The following is a 27,430-nucleotide window of genomic DNA, read 5'->3' on the forward strand; positions in this document are numbered from 1 at the left end:
AAACAATATGTTGAACGCGTCGCACTGACCTGAGTGGAAGAGGATGACACTTCTTATATGTTTTAGATGATAGGATGTAATTCAGTAACACGCACAGCTACACATAACTTTATCCACAGATGCTTACTAGATAAGTGACTTAATTGTCTTCACAAGTTTCTGGGTGTTGCATACTTGCCTCGCATGGGTTGTGCCCACCTTTGCAGAGAAGACAGCAGCAGGGCGGTGCGTAAAGTGGAAGCAGCCAATCGGGTTGCGCTGCTGCTAGTGTTCTTTCCTGTGTGGAAATTGATCCGGTAACTTCACTTGGAGAGCAAGAGTGCAGCCACGATTAAACAACAGGTGATACTGAAATGAGTCAGTTTGGATATACTGTTCTACTTCCTGTGTTGCTTCAACTTTCTGTAAACGATCGGCTTCTTGTGCGCATCTGTGACTTGATACATCGATATTATATAGCTTAATTTATTCAGAAATACATTTACAAATATGTACACATCCTTAGACACCAATAATAGCCATAATTGGTCGTACATTCACGTGCAAATTACAAAATAGCAAACTGAAGAATGGAAAATAACGTTAAAGTGACACATCCAAGCTTGTTGGGGTGTTTATACCAACAATATTTTGGACCAAACGATTTATTTCTTTTCTCTCCCTCTTTTTTTACTCTTCAGTAATGGGACCAAGGATCTCTGGGAAAGTACATTTAACAAGCAGTTTGCCAACATGCCGCTTTCTTTTCGATGAAAGAAGTGCCAAGTTGTGTAATTTTAAACATATTTAATTAATTTTAAAGCAAATACACAGCATAAAAAAAGATCTTTAAACTTAAGTAAAAATTATGCAACAGAAACTTCATAAGGTGTGATTGTTACATAAGCTATTTTCCAGAGTAAATTAAAGTAAAATGAATAAATTACCTGTATTACACAGTATAAAACCAGCTACGTCATTCAGTTGCTCCGTCCATATATATATTTTTTTTTCCAAATCACATCTGCAAACTAACCACAGTTTCACCTATATCAGTTTTAAAAGTGACACACATGCATATCATAATATGCCAACATATGTAGATTACTGCCTCTGAGTAGACACGGTACCTTTTTAAGAATACATACAGTAGGCTTTTAACACGGGTCCTGCAGTGATATCCACTTGCTCAAAGTCACAGAGGCTACAGTTATCACATATAAGAACTAAAGAGCTGAAAAAATCTCACCATTCAACCAAAATGCTCACTTGAGTTGTGCTTCACCTAAGGCATGATCGTAACCCTCCCCCCAAATATACCTTCTGTTCAGAGTGGGGGCTGCCCACATCAGGGGGTGTCCTACCAGATCTGTGTTTATAGAAAACTCCAGTAGATTTTTTGATCTGACTCATTGCAACCACACAAGCCACACTCAGCCATGTTCCAACAGTCAGAAGAAAATGGCCCCAGATTTTTAAAAGAGATAGTCACATAACAGTATTTATTTATTTATTTATTTATCTATCTATTTATTTACTCTCAAATATTTAAGATGAGTTTCTTTGCTTGTAAAAGGCAAACCAGAGCATGCTCACACTAACACTACAGTCAAAACAAAACTTAGACAGATTTTTATGGATTCTGACATCCTTAAACACCAAAGACTGCCTTTTGAATTGCATGTCTGATATATTTATGGATAAAAGTTATTCAAATGTCTGTGACTGAATTACACAATCGTGGCAGAATCGGCAGCTTTTAATTATACTGCACAACTACAGTGTACACTTTAGAAAGGTTCGTGGCATATCATCGTGGGGCCTGCATAAAACAAGACACTGCCACTTTCTCACCGTGTGGCATCACCCACATCCTGATTGCATGTTGCACATGATTTCTTCATGTGGATGATTTATCTCAAGTAGTATCTGTTCAAGTAGTTCATAATTATACAGTCAGCAGGTAAACACAGCCAGCTGAAAAAGAAAATGCACTTTTTTAAGGCCTGATGTTTCAGCAAATTACTCATAAATGTAACCAATCCTTACCAGGTTTTAAAATGAGATAAATACAATCACAGACAAACAGAATATGACTTGTTACTGACTTTACTTTTGTGTTAAAGGGGAGTCAAAATGCAGAAACCGTACACAGAAAGCTAGCTGTACCCCATAAATCAACACATTTTTGTCCGAACTTTAGCAACAGGCGTTATATTTCTTACTTTGTGGCAGCTAAATTTCCTTCTCGTCAAAACATTTATTAAGTTTATTAAGGTTTACAGGCATATTTTTATGCACATGATCTCTTAGACTGGTGACCTGTCCAGTGTGTATCCAGTCTCTTACTGGTTGCACTTTCTAGGCGTCACATTGTACCTACAAATCATGATGATTAGAGGATTCAGCTATGTCACACATCATATAAAATGTATGCTCGAAATTACACTCTGAAGCAATGGCAGCTCTTTTTTTTTTTTAAATCCTGTCAACTCATCCTGTCTCCTTCCTGTCATCCTGTCTGAACTCATTTTCTGTTTGCTTGTGTGGCAGGAGGAGCTAAGATGCAAGGAGAGGAGGTGAGGAGAGGATTCCAGCATGTGCAGTTTTGGAAATGCAACAAGGTGCTGGACAGACACAAGGAAAGAGGAAGCAAGGCAGGATTTATTTCACAGAGTAGCTAACACACACTTATTTTTATTAGTTGTCATTCTGAACTGAAATCTGTGAGGTACATGGCTGCACCACTGTTTAGGTGCAGCCTTCCACTTTGTGTTACTAGTTTTGTTAGAAGACTCTGTGTGCCATGTTGATTAACAACAATGGAAATATCTGTAACATATCTTTATATGTTACAGATATAGACTTACCCCAAAACCCAGATGTATTCTCACTTACAGCTCCTTCATCTCTACTTCTTGTGCATTTTATGAAATATTGACATCCTTTGAAACATTTGGGTGAACAATGCAGATAGTGTAGACAATGGAGAGTTGACACAAGTGGGCTGAAATTAGACAAGTTTGATAAGCATAGAAAAGATTGGATTGACTGTAAGAGTCATAATGAGTGGAAATGTATGAAAAAATATTTCATGTATGAATAAAGATAACGGTCTATTTGACTGCTGCAGGCTTCTTCCTGGTTTTTTTTCACAAGGTGACAGTTGGTTTAGAAGTTAATAATAAATCTATCAGAAAAGGTTTAGCTCATCCTAACGATGCAGGGCCATTATCTGGCCACTAAGTCCATCCACCTTCTCCATCAGGAATCCCTCTCATATAATCTATCCACAAATATGTTGGCCGGAATTCGGTGCTTTAGCTTTTGTGTCTTGGTGGTTGAATTGTTTTTATTTCTTTTTTTAATAGTAAGAAGACTTTGGGTTTAAATCTCAAATGGAGCATTTCTGTGTGGAATTAACCTATTTTTCCTGCTTATGTATGTGTTCTCCAGGAACACTGGCTTCCTCAGTCCAAAAGCATGCATGCAAGTTTAACTGACGATTCCAGCTTAAACGCAGGGTTGACGTCAGGAATAGGATCAAGTTGGTATGGAAAATGAATGAAACACTACAATTTTTGTATCAAGAATTCGAAAGGCTGTAGCTCGGACATTGTTAGGGATAAAGCCATACCATAAATGAGAAATTTGATTAAAAGCCAGAGTTTGTGACAGGAGTAAGTCTACTCATCTACTTTACATTTTGAACAAGAATCATTCAATGACCAACAGTGAAAAAGAGTTTTGACATGTTGCCAATTTAAAAATCCGTTCAAAACTAAATGAAAGTCACACCATAAAACCAAAGCAAACATGAACACATGCAATCACTAATAAAACCATATCAAACAAATATTAAACAAGTCAAACAAAAAGCAACAAACCACAATGCTCACTTCCACCCTGTGACAAATGCTTTCTCAGTAATCTGGTAAAACCATTTTGAGCTCTTTCTCGTGGACTCATCACCATCAAACTCAGTTTCCTAACATACTTTGAACTTTTTTTCTTTGTTTAACTAATGTATGTACATACTGCTGGAAAGACTTTTCATTTCCCTTTGTGCTATGACTGCCCCTCACCATCAGGCCTTTTAGGGATGGTCAGAAAAATGTGCACTGGACACACGCGGAGAAACATGTTCAGTAATGAGTCTAGAGTCTCCCTACTTATCCCTATTTCCCTTCCTGTGGCTGTAGGAAGAAAATTCTGCTGATTGCGGCGCCGATCGAACAGGTTTTAGTGGAAGCAGTGCGATTGTGTGTGGTGACATCCCCCACAGTGGAAAATCAAGACTTGTCATTGGAGGTGGTTTCAATGCAGAGAGATATGGAGATGAAATTCTGCAACCAACGGTAATCCTTTATCTTCATAGTCTGGGACTGAATCCTTTGCTCCAGATAACAGCATTCACCGCTATAGATTGAGATTTATCAAAGTCTACTTCCAGAACTTGGGACTGAGAGGATGAAATGGACCTGCCTGGCTGCAGTCCACCTCATCCCCACTGAGCACTTGTGGATAATCAGCCTGTGCGTATTGTGCGTGCCAGTGAGACCAACACAACCACATTGGCTGACTAGTGACAAATTCTGGTTGAACAATGAGATGTTATGCTACTGCAGTGTTGGGTGAGGTTTTTTTTTCTGTTTTAAATTGGGGCTGTAAGAATAAACTGAGTTTACATTCAGTTAAATTCTGGATACTGTGAATGACTGCATGTTACAAATACTGTATCCTGACATTAAAACAAAAGTTAATTGGAGCTTTCTAATAATTTTTTTTCCCCAGTTGGGAAATTGGGGGAGGTCAAATCTTGCGCAGTGCATCTATTTTTTGCTAAGATAACTGAATGAATACAAATAAACATATTGTATGGCTCAAAATATTATATATTTAGGTGCCTAGCTAAAATAATAACCCCCTTTAAATTTTTTACACATTGAAAATGATACATTTAAGCTTTGTTGAAATGTGACATTCAAGAGGAAGATTAGCAGGATTTTATACACACAGTTCTAGTTACAGTAAAACAATTAAAAATGAATAACGTGCCATAACAATGACTATATATAATTTTTTTTAATACTGCCCACAGGGTTAGGTACTTGTAACAACACCCTCAAAACCACGCTTGACTCATTACAAACATCTGTCTGGACACCCACACGTTTCACTGAAGGCAGTTACACCACCAGGTGACTCATCACAGGGATCTGACTATTTTTTTCCTTTAAACCTTCGTGTTTATTACTTTAACTTTCATTTTAGTGTTGAAAATGGCAGCCTAAATATTGCATTTTATCTTTATTAGAGTTAAGTGAATTTTCTCAAAATATGCACAGACCTACTTATTCCTCTGATCATACCTTAAATCCTGTTCACATCATGGCATTAAAATTGGAATAACAACATTTATTTCTCCACAATCCTGTTTTAACTGGCAGGGTTATATTGTTTGATAACCTTTAAGTTTACATTACATAAAAGCATCTAAGAAAAAATTAGATTTTAGTACATGTCTTTTGCTGAACATCATCAGCACATTTAACAATGAAATTCCAATATTATTTTCCTCATTGTCATGTGCCACCACACATAGAGGGAAATTACGTGATTTTCTTGCTGACAGAACTTTTAATGTGTACATTCACAAACAATGTTGCTCCTATTAAAAAGCACGTGATCAGTAGTATAATTCTTCCAGAAGGCTGGAAAGAAAATGGCAATCAACCACTTTAGAGGGACATGATTTAGTCTGGACAGAACATTTAATAAGACATCAGAAAGCCCCTCAGAGCATTTTATATTCAGCATTTGTTGTGGAGAACATGAACAAAGTTTAATTTAAGTTCTGCAGCCAGACTGACTGAGTCATAGTTTATGTTTTCCTTTAACTGACAGCTGTGATGTCTTTATCAGCTTCTTCACAAATAGAAAGGTTTCTACTAGAGAGAAAATCTATGACATCCACTACTGACAATATCTCAAATGCAACGGATTCAGAGTCGTTTGTAGAACCTGATTTATTCTCTATTATATTAACAGCCTATATACCATTGACCTTAAAGGCTGCTGTAATTAAACAGTCACCCAAAAAAAGTCTTTTTAATCAAGGAGTGTTAGATTACTCCTGCGTCCAATATCTATCTACTATTCTTGAGAAGAAAATGTGTCAATTCAACGTTGTGCCCATTTACAGGGAAATAATCTGAAAGCAGATCACGTCACATCTGGTGAAAATGACCAATCATCTCCTCATGGCCTCAGATGAAGGACTTGTTTCTATATTTGTCCTCTTGTCTGTCAGTCTCAACAAGCTATCACAGAGGCTGAAATATGTAATTGGGATTAAACAATTTAAGTTATGTTAATCAAATAGATTCTCTGATAGATTGCTTATCCAGACACCACAAAAAAAAGCCTTGTTTGTCCTCAGTTATAGACCGCAGAATGTGTGAAAACCTAATAGCCATGAACCATCCGGCAACAGATGGCATTTAGGACTTGGACAGCACATTTGGGGGATCCTAGCTGTGACACACAATATCTGTCATTTGCTGATATGCGTGACTCCTCTCCAAATCCATCTGAATTTTCTCTAACAGCTCTAAAATTCTGGATAAGCCATTTGTTTTAATGATTATTATGAGTTTCTATGAGCAAAATAGCTATTAGGTATGATAGATCAAATTGTGGGTGCTAAATTAATACATTTATGTTTTCTCCACCCAGCACATGCAAAATAGCATGTGAAGGCTTTGTATTGCACATTCATTGCGACAGATGGACTCACTGGATGCAGATGCACTATTTTGCACCTTTTGAAAGACACAAACGTTGTGTGCGCTGTTAGTAAATCAGTTTGAACATTTCTTTTTACGTGTGCAACAACTTTGCACCCATTTTAGTACTTGCAAACCTTTAGTAGATATTTCCCTTAGTTTGCTAATGGGCATAATGCACCAAGCTTTACTCTTTACTCTCCATGTATAAATATATTATATTGATATCAGATCACAGTTGGATTTGATTGGACTACATCTCCTAAAGTGTTTGGAGATGAATTTTGCCTTGAATTGTTGCTGTACAAACATCAGTGTACCTGATTGAACTGAACTATCCCCCATTCTTCAAATACACACTCCCATCTAACCACTTTGCCCCTTGCACTACTTTGTACAAGCTGCTGTCCTGAGCTACAAGCTTTGCTTGGTTTCATCTTAACCCATTTAACACCTGTTTGGGGGTCACTTTAAAACCAATTTTTTCTGCAACCCTTTTAAAGAGGTCATTTGCATGATTGTTGAGGTTTACATGCTGGCTTGATTCCTGCTCCATAACTCACAGCTGAGCTGTAAACCATTTTACAGGAAGTTGAGCTTCAGCTAGCACAGAAGATATCACCTCTTCACTGACAGGTGACTTTAGTGCAGGATCACATGACAACAGTAGTTATTAGCCACTGTTGAAGAAACAGCATTGTGTAGCTTCCCTGAAACCAGAGCTTTTTCACACCACCATACTGAAGACATGGGTAGTGTGAGGATCATGTAGTGTTGAGATCCTGTGAGATATAATAAATGATGAGAATACACATGTTGACATCAGGCATGTAGTGGAAATGTGGTCAATATTTTTAACACTGTGATAAACTGCAGAGAGGATGAATGTGTTCACTTTGAAAGTTGTGGTTTCTGTTTTCAGTGCAAGACTTGTATAAGGCAGACATTGTATTGTGCTCAAACAATGGTAGATACAGAAATTTCATACGTATTTATTTTATTCTATTCTCATTTGGCAGACACTTTTATCCAAAGCGACTTACATGTGATAAGTGACCAAATAACCATATAATTAACCCAACATGCATGTCTTGTGGGTGGGAGGAAGCTGGAGTACCGGAGAGAACCCATACATATATGTTTTGTAATTTTTCCCACCTGAATTGTTCGAAAAAGAGAATTCCTGCAAGTGTTCCACAGGTTATTGAGCACTTTTTTTTTCTTTTAGAGATTTTCACACAGGATGGCACAGTTCATTCTAAATCTATTAGGAGTTTTTTTCTGAAAGCCTAATTGTTGGAGGACTGAGCTGTTGGTTCTTCATCTACAATGTTCTTGTGTATCCATAAAGAAACTTTGGATCATAGACAGTTGTCCTGGGTTCTGCTCAAACAGATGTTTTTACTGTAAGATGAAGATTTAAGTCAGCAAGCTAAATCATTAAAAAAAAAAAAACCAAAATGTACAATTCTGTAAATGACAGTAAAAACTATGGAAAACATTTAATGAAAGTATGTGAATCAAAAGAAATATTATTCACAAATATATGTTTATTGTGCTGGTCAGTTCATTACCAAGCCATATAGAATTTCCAATTAGTTTAACAACTTTATCAATAAGATTGACAGCTTGAGATCTAATATAAAATCACATGTCAATTTAACATGCTAGATAATTAAATGTTATGATGCACAAAACATGTTCTTTTAGATTCAAAACAATTATCCAAGACACTGTGGACGAAGATGTTGCTTTTCCTTTCAGATCACACATTCTCTGTTGTAGATAGTGTGGATGGAAACATGTTTAACGCTGCTGTTGGGCGACTTTAATAGCCGATATGCCATACTTTTGCAGATGTATGCTTAGTGGGATCTGTCTGAAGCCATTGAGGGTGTCTAAAATTATACCATTACCTAAATTCTTGATAAAATCATTTTTAATCACATTTTATTTATTTTAATAGAAATTAGTCATTTACAAACGCTAAGTATGCATATAGACCCGGTCACTCTACGAGCACAGCACTAGTGCACATGATTAATAAATTGTTCAAATCTATGGATACGAGAAGCTAGAAGGTGCAGTGCTCCTGGATATTACTGCTGCTTTTTATGTCATCAACATGGCATTTTCATTGCAAAGTTAAAATGTAATGGCTTTTCTCCTTTATCTTCATCTTGGATAAAGAGTGACCTCACTGGCAGAACACAACAAGTGTCTTTTAATGGTAGCTTTTCAGCCATGGGAATATGTCTTCTGAGGGAAATGTTGTTCAGGACACCAATTATTTTCAGTTTCCATTCATGATTTACATTGGGCTGTTAAAAATGCTGATTTGATGACTGTACATCACCAACATCACTTGCTGAGGGAGAAACCTCAGGTTGAGCTGAATAACATAACCAAATGGGTGAGAATAGGCCTGCTGGTATTACACATTGTCAAAACTAAATCCATTGTATTTGGTAGTAGGTAGTTCTCACTGATGTCACTGCGCTGAATTTGTTTGTAGATGAGGTATCAGGGGGAGCAGGTGACTAGTGGGCTTATTGGGGGTGAAATTAGATAATTTATTGTCTGGGTCTGATTAGATCATAGATCATTTCTAGAAACTGCCCTGTTGATGCTCCATCTGCTATAATGCGTGACGTTGTTCGGTCACGTGTTCTGTCACATTTGCAGGACTGTCTGGTTGTTTGGTCAAGTGCTGCTGTGAAACATCCCAAAATACCTCAAATCACACAGAAGTGTGCAGCCCAGTTAGTTCTCTATTGTTCTGTCCATGCCAATGCAGTTGAGATGCATAAACAAGTTTAATGGTTTACTATTGAGGATATTTCTTTTGACGTTCACGCATGATGTTATCTGGAATGATGCACCATATTTTTTATGAACAGATAATTTCCATGGTTTTGACATGGACTAAACACTCGGCCAGTAAGCCGGCATCATTTGGTGGGGCCAAAAAAAAAGAATTATTATGATGAGAACTATTCATTATAGAGATTCTTTGGCTTACAATGTGCTCCCATTTAATTTTAGACACCAGAAACAAATTATCTTGTAAAAAGTTACTTAAACACAAAAAAATGAATCAGTTTTACATAAATTGGTAGATTTAATGTAACTGTATTTACTCATCATTCTTGATATCTATTTTTTGGGTATTTTTCGAAAATATTGTGTTCATTGATTAGTTTTCTTTACTACTTGGTTCAATTCAGGGTCACAGATAATCTTATTTATTTGTAATTAATTTGTTTATTGTTCTTCCTTATCATTATTTATTTGAACCTTTTGGATCTTTTTATTGTTGTTGCATTATTGTGAGGATCCCAGGAAGACTGGCAACTACTCTGGGGATCCCAATAAATGAAAGAATTAATTAATTAAATGATTACCAGTTCAATCAATACTTTTGGTTCCTCGTCATTCAGTTTGAATAAGTAGCCAGGTGTAAATCCACAACAATAAAACTGAATGTTACAGAAACAGCTTTGTTCACACTGCCGTTATTGAACTGAAAGAGTTGTGGCATTAATTTCACATACATTTTTAGATCTCGCATTATTTATTCTTTTTTTTTTTTTTTTTTTTTTTTTTTTTTTAAATTCAGCCAGTTTTTCTGTATTTATCTTGATTTTTAGACCAAGATTTTTGACGTGATGTTTTAGGCATTTTTCCATATTTTCTTTTTCTGTTATGTTAACTATGTTGATTTTCTTTTGCTTCAGAGTTTATATGTATATTTAAATTTTATCCCACTGCTAAACTAATTTACCTGAGGTATAAAGTATTTCAGTTCCATTTCCCCCCTATATAGTTTAGGTATTTTGAACATAGCAAAGATTTTCTCTCCAACCGAACAAGTGATATTATATATATTTCAGACTGTTGTTCACTGTTTTAACAGCAGTCAAATTAATGAGTCATTGTGCAGAACTTTAAAGCCCATTGGATCAATTCAATTTGACTTAGTTGTGCTGAAGCACGGAAACATTGACAACCTGTAGGACAGCGGCCCTCAAGGACCTATTTTGGACACCACTTTGTTATGGCATCATCAAGCATGTAGCTTTTTGTGGTAGACACTGAAGTGTTAAAATTACTTTATGTTTAGCTGTATGTTTTCCATGTTGTAATTACACAGTATGAGGAAATTAAACTTATCATCTCCTCCTGTTGCGTTTCTCACTTACAGCTAGATGTTTGTGTGATGCTAGATGTTAAAATGTTTGGTTTAGTCTTTGAGTGCTTTCATGCACAAAGTAATTAGTAAAATAAATATGAGGTGTCTGTAATGTTTGCTTCATAGTCTGGTAAGAGTGGTGTTAAGATGACCATAAATATACTAGTTGTTTTGACTTGCTATTTGATTGTATTCTTCTTAGATATCAAGGGCCTAAAATCTAACTCTACATAATTATCATGCATTCAGCTCTGCAGATGTCAGATATCTCAGAATCTTGTCTCTCATCAATAGAATAGTTTGTTTCTTGCTTTGCTTTGAGAACAATTCTGTTTCAATTTTGTTGAATATGGACTTTGTGCTTTGCAGTTCGTAACAATGCTTGAGACACAGTGCACATTGAGCCAGTCTCTCGGGCTTGAAGTGACAAATTTCCTTTGTATATATGGTTGGGATGTAGGCAGCCGTGTCACCCAACGGTTGAACTGTGTGGGTGGGGAGTTTGGCGTTGGAGCCCTAAGAGCAGCCATGCCACACCACTAGTGCATCACCCTAACCACTCTGCTGCAGCACCCAACTGTAAAAATAGATAGGAAAGATTGACCTAGATATGCATTCACATTTATGTGCAGACACGTATAAGATATTAGATACACACACCTTCAGCTGTTTATGTGTGGCCTTAGTGGGCCGACCTCACTAAAGGAAGAGAAATGAGACAAAGAGATATGAAACCACATAGTACATTTAACTGACATCGAGTGAACATCAATTCAGTAAACTGCCTTTTGTTCAAAGTTGACATTGCTCACAAGCTAACACTTGTTGACCTTCCTCTGATTCTTGAACTGCAGTGGATGCTTGCTTCCACCAGGTGGCATTAAATTCATGAGGATGGACAGATGCTCCTGATGAAGGCCTTAAATTAATGCTATTGACTTTTATTTGACATCAAAGATTGAGTGAACCATATGTGCATTGCTTACATTTGTTTTCTTCTGAGCTCATTAAGTGATTTATGGAAGTGTACCATTAAGTAGTCAGGAAGAACTTATCCCAATCAAACAATGTTCTCTTATCCAATGCTTAAAACAGAAAAACATGGGCATACCGAAATGTACTGGCGGCCTGTTTAGGGTGTATTCTGCCTCTCGCCTGCTAATTTCTGGGATAGGTTGCAGCTTCCCCCCAACCCTGAATAGGACTAAGCTGTATAGAAAATGAATTAATGAAAAACTTGACATTCATAACAACACAATGGTGAGGTGATAGTTATAGTTTAATAGTTTTCATTGTATTTTTTGCATAAACAGAAAACAATAATGAAAATAAGACTTTATCACTAAATATGTTGAAAACGGTACTTGAGAAACAAACTGTAAATACAAAAAAAAAGTTTAGCAGAACAGTTTAGAGTTAGCTTTACATGACTTGTCTGATTAAAACTTTCACACAGCTGTAAACCAATACTCCCACTGCTGTTACTCAACAAGAGCCACATTATTATACTGTCACAAAGACTTTCTGGGACACAAACAGGAATTTAGGTTAAAAAAAATTAGTCTTTACCACTGGAAACTTAAGACTCCTAAATTCGTGGTTTATAGCCAGTGAATCACAACTATTTTCGAAGTTTCTAATCAATTCTCAAGTGAAAGTCTGCTGTAAGTCTATTAAATAAACAGTGATCTTATGTGTAATAAGCTTGTAGTCTTGCTGCTCCTCCTCCATCACTGTTTCTCTCCTCAGGTGAGACGCTTTGGGAGTACAGACTGTGTTACTGCAGTATGCACCTGGGAGAAAAAGAGAGGTGTGGCAGGATCATATTACCTCAGCATAAAGCGGGAGATGAATGGGAAATGATTTGTATAATGGAAAGCAGCTGCAGGATATTTATATGAACATCCACGTTCAGCGCTGGTCGTGGTCAGAGGAGTTTTGTGATTCATTGATCAGCTGTTTCACTTAGGTGGAAGTGCTTCACAATGACTTGGCGACGGTAGCAGCGAAGTCAAGGTAACGGCAGAAGTCTCTTAATGGTTTATTTTTATTACGCTACTTATCTTTTTTTTTTCTTTTTTTTTTTTAAAAAGCAACAATTAACATCTTCAACAGATCATCTTAATGTCCTTCTTAGCTTTTTAGTTTTTGAAAACTGTTTGGCAAATGTGACCTGCTATTTATTTGTTCATAACCTTTAGCAGATAAGATTTTTATAGGTAGGCGTCTCTTTAGACTGTTTTGGAAAACATGCAGGTTTTATGAAAATGCTTGAATCTGATCAGCCTCTGAAGTCGGTACCCATATTCCAGTAAAGATTCAAGTGGGAAAATTGACATATTTCTTTGTATTTCATCACAGTGAATAAGATTAGAGTAGCCTTCAGTTTCCCATAGTAACTTTCTGTTTGTTTTTCAATGTGATCGGCCTGCAGAATGACAACAGGCAGTGACTTATAATCCTCTGTCTGCTGAACTGTGTGCAGGTAAGTATGGCAACAGAGTGTAATGAGTTACAAAGCTGATAGTGTCTCAGTTGGTAGACATGGGCACCCACGCCACTGTGTTTTCTACTTGATGTTGCATAGCCAGAGTCTGAATCTGCACAGCATCATGGACAAAAAAGGTGTTGAGTCTGGTACGTATACATTGACTTACTTAAATAATTGTCTTAAATTTTATCTTTCTTTAATCAAAAATATTAATTTAGAGGGAAACAAATGCAAGTATTTTGCTCTTAAATAAAAAGTTTATCACTGCTATCCATTAGCACACATTTTTAGAGTTGTGTGTATTAGTGTGCTCATCCAAAATCGTTCACTTAAAGTGTATTCAGCGGGCAGTAGCTCTTCTTCACAGCAGCAATTTTGGTGAGTAAACTCAGTAAGAAAATAGCTTTCATGAATATAAAAGAAGCACCTGTGCCTACTTGCTATTTCATGTGGAAAAGGATGCTGTGTAAAAATGTCTCCTGATGCAAGTAGAGGAATCTTTGCTCTTCGGTCAAAGATGATGCTACTCTCTTCACATATTTTTGCCTTTTAGAACACACAGAAGCATTCACCTTCATTCATCTGTTTTCTGCTGATGATTGTCATACTAGTCACTGCATGCAAATGGACTCTGAGAACTATGAGTTTGTCAGACAGGCCTGACGTGGGAGGTGAGGGCAAACAGCCGCCAATTCCACACACACAAAAAGAAGAAGTCCTTTCTGTGCTTCCACTGGGGGCGATGTGCGGTAAGTCATTGCTTCCACAAGGTATGCCAACACCTGTTGGTCTGCAGATCGATTTAGACACAGGTTAATAGGCAAGTTTATCTTTATAGCACATTTCACGTACAATAAGTGTTTTACAAAGAACAGTAAAGGCATTACATATGGTGTAAAGAAAGCATTAAAAAGGCAGCAAAAAATAGCAAATATCACAATAAAATCAAACTGAATTAAAAATTAAAAGCAAGATAAGTTAAAAGTTGCTGTGCACATTTCATCCACTAGCATATAGAATAAAATGTTTTCAACCTGAACTTAAAGGTGCATACATTTGGTGAAAGTTTAATCTTGTATTTTGTTGCACTTGTTAGCAGGATAACAGCTAAATGCTGCTTCTCCATGGAGTTTGGACTCTGATCTGGACTAGTTTACCGGAGTCTTTGGATATAAGAGCTTTGCTTAGTTTATAATCTCTGAATAAGTTAATTTTGTGGTGTATTTGTGTCCTATGAGCTTCTTTCTGTCTCTCTCCAACCCTCTGTTGCCCTTCTTTTTGGTTGCTAGGACAATGTGGTGCGCAGTTACAAGTACTCCCCCTTGACTTTCCTGCCCCTGACACTGTTTGAACAGTTCCAGCGAGCAGCTAATCTCTACTTCCTCCTCATGGTGGTACTGCAGGTCAGAAGAAGACTTGAAACATCAAGAGGATCATTTGCAGTTTTGGGCTCCACTGTAGCCTTAGTTGTGTAATCTGTGGATTCTATGAGATAAAACAAGTTTCAGGAGTTTAGACAATTCAGAATATTTTCTGTGACGTGATCTGTTATTGATGATGATACATTTTCTCCCTTTCAGTTTTTTTTTAACTTAGATTATAATACTTTGGAAATAAAAAGACTACAGCATTTCTGATTCTTTTGTTTTCCCTCCATTTTTATTTATGGTTTTTATGTGGTTTCCAGTGTGTTCCTGCCATCTCATCAATACCCTGGTACATTACCATGATCCCTCTGCTCCTTGTGCTTTCTGTGAGGGGGCTTAAGGATCTCGTCAATGACATGGTAAGGCGGTCAGTCGCTTCTTTGTGCTTCCTCTCAGCCTCAGCTGCATGGATCTCGTCACACCACAGATGTATGAACTCAACCCAAACACTATATGACCAGCCTAATGCATGCATTTATGCTCATGGCACTTTTCTCTCCTTCACTGTCCTCATTGACTCCACGTCCTTTCCTCATTGACAAAACTGGTCATCCTCGTAGCATTAATTTTCTTTCCTATCATTAGAGCTTTTTCTTTTAAATGCAGGCGGGATGTTTTGCATGGAGAATTCTCTGGTTAAGTGCATCACTGAGTTATGGTCGTTAATAGCTCTGGGTGAAACGCTTGCTTGACCCCTCTCTATTGACTAATCATTTAGCGGAGGGTGTAAATCTTCCAGCTGGTGTCACTGTAGAGCCCCATAATGGCACCTCCTCTTCCTTCTTTCTCCCGCTCAGCCTTTCATGGCCTCCCTCACACTCTTTCAAATGCTTCCTGTCCATCAATCTCATCCCTCCATCTTTGTCACCTGTCTCTTTTATCTCAGTTTTTTTCCCACTCTTTTTTTTTTATCTTATCTTTGATTCAGGCAAGAAGACGCTGTGACTCGCAGATTAACTCCCGACCCTGTGACATACTCATCTCCCAAAGGTGAGGACAAAGACAGTGGGTGACTCTCTAAGGAGTCAGTGCAGCTTCACAGTGAAACAGTCCACTAATGAATCTCTAATGAAGTGTGAATGGGTGAATCCCTGGATGGTCTTTTGATGAATTAAAGCAGGGTAAAAATCACAAAGCATATTCCATGTACATCAGTAGGCTGACTATGGTCTTGACTATATATTCTTTTCAAATGTATTTTACCTGGATTTGTTTCTGACAGTCTTACATTTTTATTTGTTTAACATTAGAGTAAAACTGAAGTCCTTTTTCATAATTGACCTGCAAAAGGTACTAAATGAATGAGAAACACAGCTATTTAAATGTTGATGCTTTACAGTTCACCAAACCTTTTTTGTTTTCCAAAATACTGCCATATAGCAGTCTTATGGTTTTACTGCTACCAAACTAGAAATCAGTATTTACAATGACTGGTTTTCTTTTTGAGTTGGCTTAGATGTGATACTGGTTGTGTTTTTCAATGTGGAATCTACTGTTGCTGATAATTATAGAAACAAAGTGGTAAAATTTTCCAAGTAAATTATTATTTTTTTTTAATTCTCCACTCCTCTTCCATCCCCTCTCTCTCTCTCAGTTTCACCACAGCACAGTGGAAAGACCTGTGTGTAGGAGATGTGCTGCGGATCCACAAGGACCAAGTCGTTCCTGTGAGTCACTGAAAATATATTAACAAATAGAAACAATGAGATGAGGATGAGATTGTATTCAGGTCCTGCATATTTTCAGCATACTGACATGCAACGCCTGATTAAAAATACTTTTTTTCCCTCATAGGCAGATCTTCTCCTTCTATGCAGTTCAGAACCTCACAGTCTGTGTTATGTGGAAACAGCTGATATTGATGGGTAAAAAAAAAAAAAAGATATAGTCCGCTTACTCAATCTGTTCATGAAACTTTTTTGAGATGTTTTCACTTCACTTTATAACAATGGTAGTGCATTTTTTTTTTTTTTGTAAGATATAAAATTTCCCCTCCAGTTAAATGAATTTTATGTTTCTTGTTATATTTTAGCTTTTTAACATGTCCATAAAGGGCTTTTAGTGTGTTACAAGAGTTATCATAAAATTAAACCAGTCATCAAGGCGGTGATTGAAGAGTGTAAAAGAAATGACTTCACATGGTTTGTATGTGGTGTGTAAACTAGTGGATGATCTAATCCTGATTTGCTGGGTGGGGTTTTACAGTTAATATGTGTGTGTGCATCGTGGGAAACCAGTGAAAAGAAAAGCTTGCATGCTTTGAGAAGTTTGCACAAGCTAGGCTTGAGAAGCTGTTTAACCATAGACTGAAGATAAACATAGACACATATGTGCTTAACCTAAGAGTTCAACTATGATAAAAGTTTTTTTTTTATATTTGTTGACATTGCTGAGTCATGTAAAAGTTTTTCTGGTGTGGTATCTCTCTGGCTTTGCCCTTTAGCAATTCGTTCACTGAAGCTGCTTAGAATTAGACTTCAGCTAGCGGGGACTAATGACTTTCTCCTGAATCCTACTTACTGTTTGAAGTGAATATTTTGTGATGTGCACTAAAATTGTGACAGCTGTCTAAGGCTGAAAATATACTTACTTTTTTGTGGGGTTTTTTTTTTTTTTTTTACTTCATGTTTACATGCATTATGTAAGTAACCAGTGGGGTCAGTGTAAGGACTGGATGTGAGGTCAGAGGATCAACAGCAGTAAAAGTTATCAAAAGTTTTAAAGACAAGACTATATTTGGATGTATTCTGAGTTCCATGGCATGTCTTTTTTTTTTTTTCTGCGTCTGTCTTTTTATAAGAATAGTGTTTTTTATTAAAAGGAATAATACCTGAGCTTAGAAATAAAACAGTTAAATAATATTCTAATTCCTATTTGTGATTTTGATTTTGTGAAATTGTTTCCTCTCAATCGTTGGCTCCTATATTGAATCTATTTGAAATGGGATTAAGACTGATTTTAAGATATTGGCAAACATTGAATGTTATCCATTAACCCAATATAATATCATATTATCATCAGATTGGTGATTTATAATTGTAGTGTGTGCTAAATTAAGGGGAAGATAAGTGGGTTAGATTACTATTGCAGTTTATTAATGTATTTCCATCAGTCAAAACAAGAAAAATGGACATAGCCTAAGCAATATTAAAGGCTATTTTTTTGTCTTGTTTTGGTTTTATTTTATGATCATATAAAGTTTTCAGGAACAAAGATCAGTTTTTAGTCTTTTCTCTTAAGATAAGGTAATAATCAAAATATGTGCACACAAAACACAAACATACAAATTTTTTTTGTTATTTATTTAGTGTGCGAATTATAAAAATTGTGGAAAATGTCTTTGTAGCTGTTGCTATAATTTTAGTGTTGAAAGACCTTTTCACCTCTAGCTCATTTTCAGACTTGATTAAGAGTTCATCATCACCTTTTTGCATTTTTCCTACACTTTGCTTTGACTTTTTAACCAGTACAATTTATATGATCAGTTTGACATTAAATATTAAGTTTTTGTCATTCAGAGAGAGCAACCTGAAGTACCGGCAGGCACTGAGTGCTACACACGATAAGCTGACCTCTCACCCCTCAGAGGAGGCTCTTGGTGCCTTTGATGGTGAATAAATGTTTTGTGAAAGCTTGTAAACCTTTTGTAATAAGACTTCGGTGTCCAGCTGTACAAATGTTGAAGTAGAGCAAAAGTAAATTTGCTCATACCAATATATATCTATATCTATATCTATATCCCTACATACATACACACACATATATATATATATGTATGTCTATGTTTTTTTCTCTCACAGGTGTTGTGCTCTGTGAGGAACCCAACGACCGCCTGTACACCTTCAGAGGTCAGCTGCGGTGGCGAGGAGAGCATTTTTATTTGGACAATGAGCACATCCTCCTGAGAGGAACAGTCCTACGCAACACAGACTTGGCCTATGGCCTGACCATATATACTGGTACTAGTGATGGGCTGTTTTTTTTTTTTTTTTTAAATGAAGCAGATATGATCACGGATTTCTGTGGAATTTTTACGCCTGAGGAATGTTACAGGGAGGCGTGAGGATATGTTGATAAAATGGGTTCTGGCCACTGTCAAACTGGTCTATTAAGCTTGATGTAATTGTAGTGTAAAAGTAATGGAAACGTCTTCTTAGGGGTTGAACTGTTAAAAAATGTTACCAAACCTCATATCCTCGCAACACCGTGTACTTTGCTTTTCACTCCAATGACAAATTTTGTTATGTGAAATACTGGGTACTACTAAATATAGCTCTCAGTGCATAACTCTCATGCCTGTGTCTTAAATAAGGGTTGTGTTAATATGTGGAAGATTACAGGCTCCTCTTCTCCTTTAAGTAATCATTGATTGGATATTACTGGACCAGGCAAAGGTGCCATGTGACCCTTTCAGTTCTGGTTTAGTAGATCAATAGACCAAATTCGTCCAGTGATGAGTTTTATACCATTTATCATAAATTGTCTATTGGTTTTGACCCCCATTTAGCACAATTACCAGCCTCACACTTCACATCACCTACAATAAATTTCCCAGGTTAAAAGTTTACACTTTACTGTTTTCAGACTTAGTTGAGGTCAGTTTCCTGCCCTTTAATACTTTTGTCATTTTTATAAACGGGGTTAAACATCCTTAAACAGTTTACATGAAATTAAGACATTTCTGAAAAACAGAGTGTGATACTTTATTGATCTCTACAAGAAAAAAATCTCTTCCCCTAACCTCAGCATCAGGGTCAGACATCCCTTGAGGGTGGAAAAGGATTCAGCATATTGCTCAAGGGCACATCTGCAGAGTCTCACTGACACAAAGCATTGAACTCTCACCCCCAGGCTGCAGAATGGTCTTTAGAGTCACTTGGCTAGACCACTACGGCAGGAGCTGCTAATGTTACTTTATTTTATTCCAGGCAAAGACACAAAAATCCTGAAAAACTGCGGGAAACTGAAAGTGAAGACCACTCAGATGGAGAAAGTTTTCAACAGAGTGGTGATTGGGGTGAGTGGGTGAAGGGCAGGCAGGTGACAGTATGAGGCATAGAGTTGTTATAAACACTGTATATTTTCTGTATCTCTAGATTGTCCTGTCTGTGCTGCTGGCAGCTCTGCTCCTTGCCATCGGCAGTGGTGTGTTTACCGGTCGGGTCATGAGCCAGACGGAGGTTTTGTCTGCTCTGGTGGTTAACGGCAATCCAGTTTACACAGCATTCCTCACTTACTGGAGCTACATCATCCTTCTCAGCCCAGCTATGCCCATAGCACTCTACATCACGTTAGTTCCATCTGCAGTAATGCAAAGGAGGAAGAAATTCACCTACATTTTCTAATTTTGTTTATCTGCTCTGTGAATGTGTGTCGGCAGGTTTGAGGTGATCCACACGATCCACAGCCAGTTTATTGGCTGGGATATGGAAATGTATTGGCAGCAGGCAGACAGACCAGCCCAGGCCAGGAATACCTCTCTGAATGAGGAGCTTGGCCAAGTGGGTTACTTGCTGAGTGACAAAACTGGGACACTAACACAGAATCTCTTACTCTTCAGACAATGCTGCGTAGCTGGGGAAATATTCGGTAACAACAACAATCATTATAAATATAATTAAACGGAACTGCCCAATGGCCTGGTTAAATAATGTCTTATATTAAAAGCTACAGTAGTTTAATCTATTTTCTACTGTAAAGTGAACACAACCAATGCACTTATTTACGTCTTTTAGCGTAATTTTCTGTGTATACTGTCGTTTCCTACATGGCTCACAGCAACATAAATTTAGCCTGGGATTGAAAATCTCTATTTAAGTCCCTCTCATTCCTCAAGATGAAGAACTACAGATACTTAACATGCTCACATTTTACATGCAACACCCATCTAGATATCTACTGAATAATTAACACCATCTCTGCCCAGAGAAGACAAACTGTAGGTGACACTTGTTAAAATCACACCAACCATGTTTTCTGTCTGAGTAACCTCCTGGTTGACCCGATATATTTATGTGCTTTCTTGTCTGTATCATGTGACAAAAAAAATACTGTTATGTGTATTTAAAATGCATTTTTACTCAACTTCTAATTCTTTTGGAATGAGGTTACATTTGATATTTCTTCTTAATAGGCGATGCCTCAGTCAGAGCAGAGGACATAGAGGTACCACATCCTATCCACACCTTTAAACTGCTTTGTACCTGTGTGTTTCCAGCTTAATTCCAATATATTTTGCTATTTTCCTCCATTTTACGCACTGCTGCTCTTCCCTTTATTTGTGTAGCCCATGGATTTAAGCTGGAATCCGTTTTCCTGTGGTGGATTACACATGTCAGCTCCCAGTCTTGTGGAGAAACTGAGAAGACAGCAGTGTCCACATACTAAGCAGTTTGTCTCTGCACTGGCTTTATGTCATACTGTCATGGCAGAGTGGAAAGGAGGTGAGGATCTGCATCCACACCCTTGTTTTCCAAACAAATGTACCTCTCAATGTACTGGACATTAAATAGAACATGAAATTTAGGGGAAAAACAAGGGTCTTATCACTCTTTCAGCAACTGTGTTTGTGATTCACAAAAAATGATGACTGTTCCCATAAAAGAACTATAAAAGTCTACACTGTAATTTATGTGAGTAATGTATCCTCAGGTAGTTAACATACAGATTATAGTGGCTGCCATACTGGTCCATTCCTGTGAGAGCATGTGTTTACTTCTGCTTTATGTCTTGGCTGTATTACCTCAGACACTCCAGTTTACCAGGCTGCATCCCCAGATGAGGAAGCTCTTGTTGGTGCAGCCAGGGAGTTGGGCTGGGTCTTTCTATCAAGGACAAGAGATTCTATTGTTGTTTCAGAACTGGGCATCACTTGCACATATCAGCTACTTGCATTGCTGGACTTCACCAGTAAAAGGAGACGCATGTCAGTCCTTGGTGAGAGTCACCCTCTTAACACACACTGATCATAATTTTCTGTTGGTCTCAATAAGTTTCATTTAAACTTCTGATGCTCCACATAATGAAGTCTACCTAATGTAGCTTTTAGCCATGATGCTTTTGTGGGATTATTTGTTTGTTTTTTCTGTCAGTGCGAGAGCCAGGGGGTGGATTAAAGCTGTACTGTAAAGGGGCGGATATAGTGATCCTGGAAAGACTGCAGAAGGACAATCCATATCAGGAAAGCACTGAAAGAGCTCTGGAGGTAAAGAATCATGCCAGTCATCTTGGTTTTATCCCTACTGTGTTATCCCTGTCATGATTGAAATTTTTTTTATGTTGCCTTTTCATTGATTCTCCAGTTCTGCCTTAAAAACCCCTCAGTGAATAATGTGCAGCCTCCCTGAAACCATATTATCTCATCTTCTGACAGTTGTTTGCTGATGCCTGTCTGAGGACACTGTGTGTTGCGGTTCGATCTGTTCCTGAAACGTCATGGGAGGAGTGGAGTACAACTCTGGTTCTGTCTGCTGCCATGACGACCTGTGAGCGTGACACACTGCTGGAGAAGCTATATGATGAGATGGAGAGAGACCTGCAGGTGGCCTCATCTTCAGTTTGTTTGTATATGCTTACTGTCAGTCCTCCATTTAGAGGAGCACTACTGGTTAGTGCTGCAGCATGATTATTGTTCATAGCTTATGTAAAGTTACTGCCACAAGGATTTTGGTTTTTGCTTTCCCAAAATGAAAGCTTTCTGCATGCGCAGAACAATGCAGACGTTAAAAAGTTTATATTTCTTTTGTGCCATGTACTAGCTATTTTGACATCCATAGCGTTTAAGCTACATCTCTGTTTTACTTGTTAAAGTCATGGCACTGAATCTATAACATCTTGTAAAAAAAATACTTAATTGTAGCTTCTAGGGGTGACAGCAATAGAGGATCGGTTGCAGGAGGGAGTTCCTGAGACGATTGCTCTTTTGCAAGAAGCTGGGGTCAAAGTGTGGGTATTGACCGGAGACAAAAAAGGTATTATGACATTCATTCATTCATTCATTCATTGCAGCTAAAAAAAAAAAAAAAAACAGAGTAAGACAAGGCTTTGTCTTTTTCTCCCTCTTTCCTGTCCCCTCCTTATGTGTGTTTGTAGAAACTGCTGTGAATATTGGATACTCTTGCAAACTGCTGGATCCTGATACCAAATTACTAGAATGGCAGGAGTTGAGGTTAGCAATAATACATTTTTATTCAAATGATGCTCAAAACATATGTAAAAACTCATAGTTTGTTTGCTTGTGCAGACAGATACTCCAGTCACCCGACCCACAGGTCAGTTTCTGTAAGATTAGGCAGACAGAGCTGTGGGACACACAGAGGGAAACCGCAAAGGCAAAGATGTCTGTGGTTCTCACCGGACCTGAGCTGGTAAACAATGCCTTACACCAGAACATATATAACTTTTGAAAGAGAGCAAATACATCAAATAATTTGTGCATGATACTGTTTTAGGGACAGTCTTTGTTACAGTAGAAGCCCATGACTGAACACTTCTTTGTACAGATTGGTATTTTCCATCAAAGGAGGGAAAGATTGAGTTTCCTTATTGAGATATTTTACACACTTTTCATTAGTCATTGATACAAAGTGAATAGGATTGGAAGCACTTTAAGTCACATATTCCAGCTAACGAACTTGGTATTGACTCAGTTTGATGATAGTCGTGTGTCTACTTAAAGCTGGAAGGTCACCAGATCTGATCTGATCACATCCATCCTTAATAGGCTGATAAATCATGTGTTTGATTGTTAAACTTAACTGTTGTAAGAATAAGGATTCATTGAAAAGACCCTTGTGTAAGCTGAAGGCATATAGGACATACACTCACTCGTTTCTCACTCATTCTTGTTTCTTGTTTACTTACATCATCATATGGCAGCTACCAAAAATCGAACTTTAAGTAAAAACTAGGAAATATGTTGTCAAAGATTCTAACGCTTCCAAAAATGTATTTTAAGATGGCCAGCTTCAAGTTACAATGAAAAGCTATTAGAATGTTGTTTCATTGTTGTGTCATTTAATATGTGGCATTAGACATATGAAATGTAAACTTACATGGAGACTTTTAGGTCATTACTGAAGCTGAGTTGCTTGCTGGTGTTTTTACTCCAGGCAGAGTTTGAGCAGAAACCAGAGTGGGGGTCTTCCTTTATGAACCTGGCAGAACAGTGTGAGTCAGTGTTGTGCTGCCGTGTGACACCTGCACAGAAGGCAGAGATCGTCAAGTTGGTGAGGAAACACACCAGCTCAATCACCATGTCCATCGGTGATGGTGCCAACGATGTGAATATGATCAAGAGTAAGTCTGGGGAAATCAAATGATGAGAAAATGCACTTTTGTTAGGAAATTGTTATACAGTCATTGCTGTGTGTGAATATTTTCCCTCCGTTTGCATTACCAGCTGCTCACATTGGAGTTGGAGTGTATGGAGTGGAGGGAGGTCAAGCTGTGCAGAACTCAGACTTTGCCGTGTCCCAGTTCAGGTTTTTGCAGAGGCTGCTACTCGTCCATGGCCGCTGGTCCTATCGCCGCATTTCCCTCTTCCTGCGCTACTTCCTGTTAAAGACCTGTGGTTTTGCTCTTGTACACGTTTGGTTTGGCTGTTTCAATGGCTTCAGTGCTCAGGTTAGAAACACACTGATAAAGATAAATGCTTGAAAGTCACATGATGATCTGAAGTTGAACATGGAGAGAAGCGTCAGGTTTTTATCATCTCCTACAGTCTCTGTATGAGACATGGTTCATCGCTCTCTACACTGCCTTCTACACAGCATCACCAGTTTTGTGCATGGCCATTTTCGAACAGGTGAGCCAAGTTTATCATTCACCAAAATAATCAGATAAACATTTGTACGCTGAAGGCAAAGTCTTTGTTTTGCAGGATGTTAGTGCAGAAAGCAGTCTGAAATTACCTGAACTGTACAAGTGTGGACAGAGACAGGATCTCTCCAGCCCAATGAAGTTGACCTTGAGTCTCCTGTATGCCATCTATATGTCTCTGATCCTCTTCTTCATCCCGTTTGGAGTTTTCTACGACACAGACTTTGACTACCAGACCATGGCTGTCACTGTTGCCATGGCTGCCACCTTCACTGTCACAATTGAGGTAAAGATAATCTTTTTCAAAGGTACTACTGATCTGTAGTTACTTCTTTAAAAAAAAAACACATCAAAATCTAAAATATTTAAACAATCAGGAATAGACTTTATTTTAATTTTCTTTAATAATGATACTGTACAACTGTAACAAACTGTAAATAAAGCAAAATAATGATTCAAACTGTGCCTGATTTTTTAGACCTCTAACCAAACATTGCACACCCAAAATTAAATGAGTATATTTCTATTAACCACAATGTCAGTTTGAATACTTTTGGTGTCATAGTAAAGAAAACATTTCTCAGGTTAGATGTGTAAATATCAGTATATGTATTACTATAGCTCTAAATCTGACAAATCATAATCCAAAATATAAACATTATCACTGCAAAGATCAGCTCAAATAAAGTGAAGCAAAGTAGAGAAAAAAAAACAAAATTTTCAGATGTGTGGAACAGTTTGGTACCATCTCTTAATAAAGCCTCCTTCATATTCCCAGGAAACATCCAGTTTTAAATGGTTGAACAAAATATATCAAACCACAATTTATTGCTCACTGGTTAAAGCTTTAACATGAAACCTCCTACAGTAAGTACTGTAGGATTTAGTGGCAGAAGTGTGAAAACAATTGCAAGTTGGTAAAGCAACCTGCTTTTGGCAATTTGTTTCTGTTTTTCATTATTCTATTGTATTCTGTTGTGTTATATGTAAGCTTCTCTGTTTGTTCTGTGATGCTGTATTAAAATTATACTGCAATAATATGACTTCATTCTATTACTTTAGTTCTATTCTGAAAGTAAGAATAAGATTAAAGTAAAATCTCTCGCACTGGTTTCTGCGAATGTTGTATGTAAATACCTACCTTACTGTTACCCAGGTCACAATTCATTCTTATCTGATGATTTCTTTCTTCTTTTTTTTTTTTTTTTTTTAGATTGTGCTGATGACCAAATACTGGACCAAGTTCAGTATAGCAGCTGTAATCATCTCTGTGTTGATGTTTTTCATCTGCACCAGGATCACCCACAGCAGCCACCTTTTTGAGAAATCACCCAGTGACTATTACTTTCTAGGTACTTTTCTACTACATGCGAAGGATTCCCATTCTTTAATCACCTGTTGTTCTTGTGTGATGTTGTTCCTTTGGCCCTTTAACCTCACATAAACAGAGACAGGCCTACAGCTGAATTTGACCAACACTGATACCAATGACATGAAATGTTAACAAACACACACAAGCATGTGGCAAAAAGCATCCATCTCAGTTGTCTTTTAGTGTTTTCCTTTTATTCTTGAGGAAATTAACCATGTTTGTACTATTCCACGGGATGGGTTTGATTGTTCTGCTTGTTTTTCACCAGGTGCGTCCGATAAGGCCTTCATTAATCCAGTTGTATGGCTCAGCGCTTTGCTTACTGCCTGGACAGCCATTTTGCCCTCGTTCACATGTCATGCCCTTAATGTCATTCTTACTGTCCAAGACAAGCACAAGGTAAGAATCTATTTGTATTTGTTTTATCAAAAGTACAAAAAGCAAAAGACCCACAGAGTGAACAAAGATCACAAAAATTCAAACAAAGCAGTACTCTTTTTTTTTTTTTTCTCATCAGGGCATTATTTTTGAAGTCTTCAATTACAAAAATGGATATTTTCAGCTTCTCTCTGGATTCTCAAATTTTAGAAATTACTACTATTACTATCACTCAGATACGATATAAGTGTTCAGGTGTGGATTGCAGGACCACAAACGTTTTCAGATCCATCTGTGGATCCTTTTGTGCTTTAAATTCATCTAATTTCTGTCCTCATTTTCTTTTTTTTTTTATAGTCTGTCAACATATCTAAAGGCATCACCAAAACTTCTTATTCCAATACAACACACTTTGATGGTATAATTAAACATATTATATCAATTATTGTAGTAACAGTGCAATGCAATCCATTTGCAAAAACTCCAGAAGTTTTTTTCTATGTTATCTAAACTCTGTTGTTGTGAGATGAGACTGTGCTCAGTGTTGTGGGAGGCAGTTGCCATGCTTAACAATTAAATGATTCTCTGAAGAGTTAAAATGCTAATTGTCCTTTGACCCCAATGCAAAAAAATGGTACAGTGTTTAAAGTGTAGATAAACCAAATCAAATTGATTTGCTAATCACGTTACCTCATATTTTCTTCTCAACAGAACATAAAAAAACTTAAACTGAAAAATGTAACATTTTTACTATACGATAAAAACAATTAGCTCATCTTGGATTTGAATGCAATAAAAAAAATTAAAAAACTAAAGTTGGCATAAATGCCATACAAGTAGCACAAAACTGAACCAGTTGGGGGAGCAAGTTTTAGCTAATTAAATTGGCAGTAGGTCAGTGTTAGGACTGGATACCAACAGATTACCATAGGGAAGCAGAATCTCAGAAGTAAATTTGGGCAAAGGTTCAGTAATGTGCAGAAA

At 37.3% G+C, this 27,430-nt stretch overlaps 1 protein-coding gene across 1 annotated transcript in view; it reads left to right on the plus strand.

The window, feature by feature from the left end:
• Nucleotides 1-1,271: 1,271 nt before the first annotated feature.
• Nucleotides 1,272-27,430, plus strand: part of atp8b3 (ATPase phospholipid transporting 8B3) — a gene marked incomplete at both ends in the record, with an annotated part of 33,714 nt that continues 7,555 nt past the window's right edge. Inside the window, 20 exons of the mRNA XM_079245669.1 lie at nt 1,272-1,311; nt 2,533-2,636; nt 14,740-14,853; nt 15,138-15,236; nt 15,806-15,867; nt 16,472-16,544; nt 16,672-16,742; nt 18,396-18,487; nt 18,678-18,836; nt 19,806-19,894; nt 19,974-20,167; nt 20,258-20,394; nt 21,625-21,813; nt 21,969-22,081; nt 23,988-24,174; nt 24,278-24,501; nt 24,599-24,682; nt 24,758-24,982; nt 25,910-26,048; nt 26,337-26,467. Coding sequence (XP_079101795.1) covers nt 1,272-1,311; nt 2,533-2,636; nt 14,740-14,853; nt 15,138-15,236; nt 15,806-15,867; nt 16,472-16,544; nt 16,672-16,742; nt 18,396-18,487; nt 18,678-18,836; nt 19,806-19,894; nt 19,974-20,167; nt 20,258-20,394; nt 21,625-21,813; nt 21,969-22,081; nt 23,988-24,174; nt 24,278-24,501; nt 24,599-24,682; nt 24,758-24,982; nt 25,910-26,048; nt 26,337-26,467 — 2,526 coding nt within the window. The remainder of the gene's footprint in view (nt 1,312-2,532; nt 2,637-14,739; nt 14,854-15,137; nt 15,237-15,805; nt 15,868-16,471; nt 16,545-16,671; nt 16,743-18,395; nt 18,488-18,677; nt 18,837-19,805; nt 19,895-19,973; nt 20,168-20,257; nt 20,395-21,624; nt 21,814-21,968; nt 22,082-23,987; nt 24,175-24,277; nt 24,502-24,598; nt 24,683-24,757; nt 24,983-25,909; nt 26,049-26,336; nt 26,468-27,430) is intronic.

The sequence above is a fragment of the Telmatherina bonti genome (assembly GCF_933228915.1).
Source record: "Telmatherina bonti genome assembly, chromosome: 8".
Lineage (NCBI taxonomy): Eukaryota > Metazoa > Chordata > Actinopteri > Atheriniformes > Telmatherinidae > Telmatherina > Telmatherina bonti.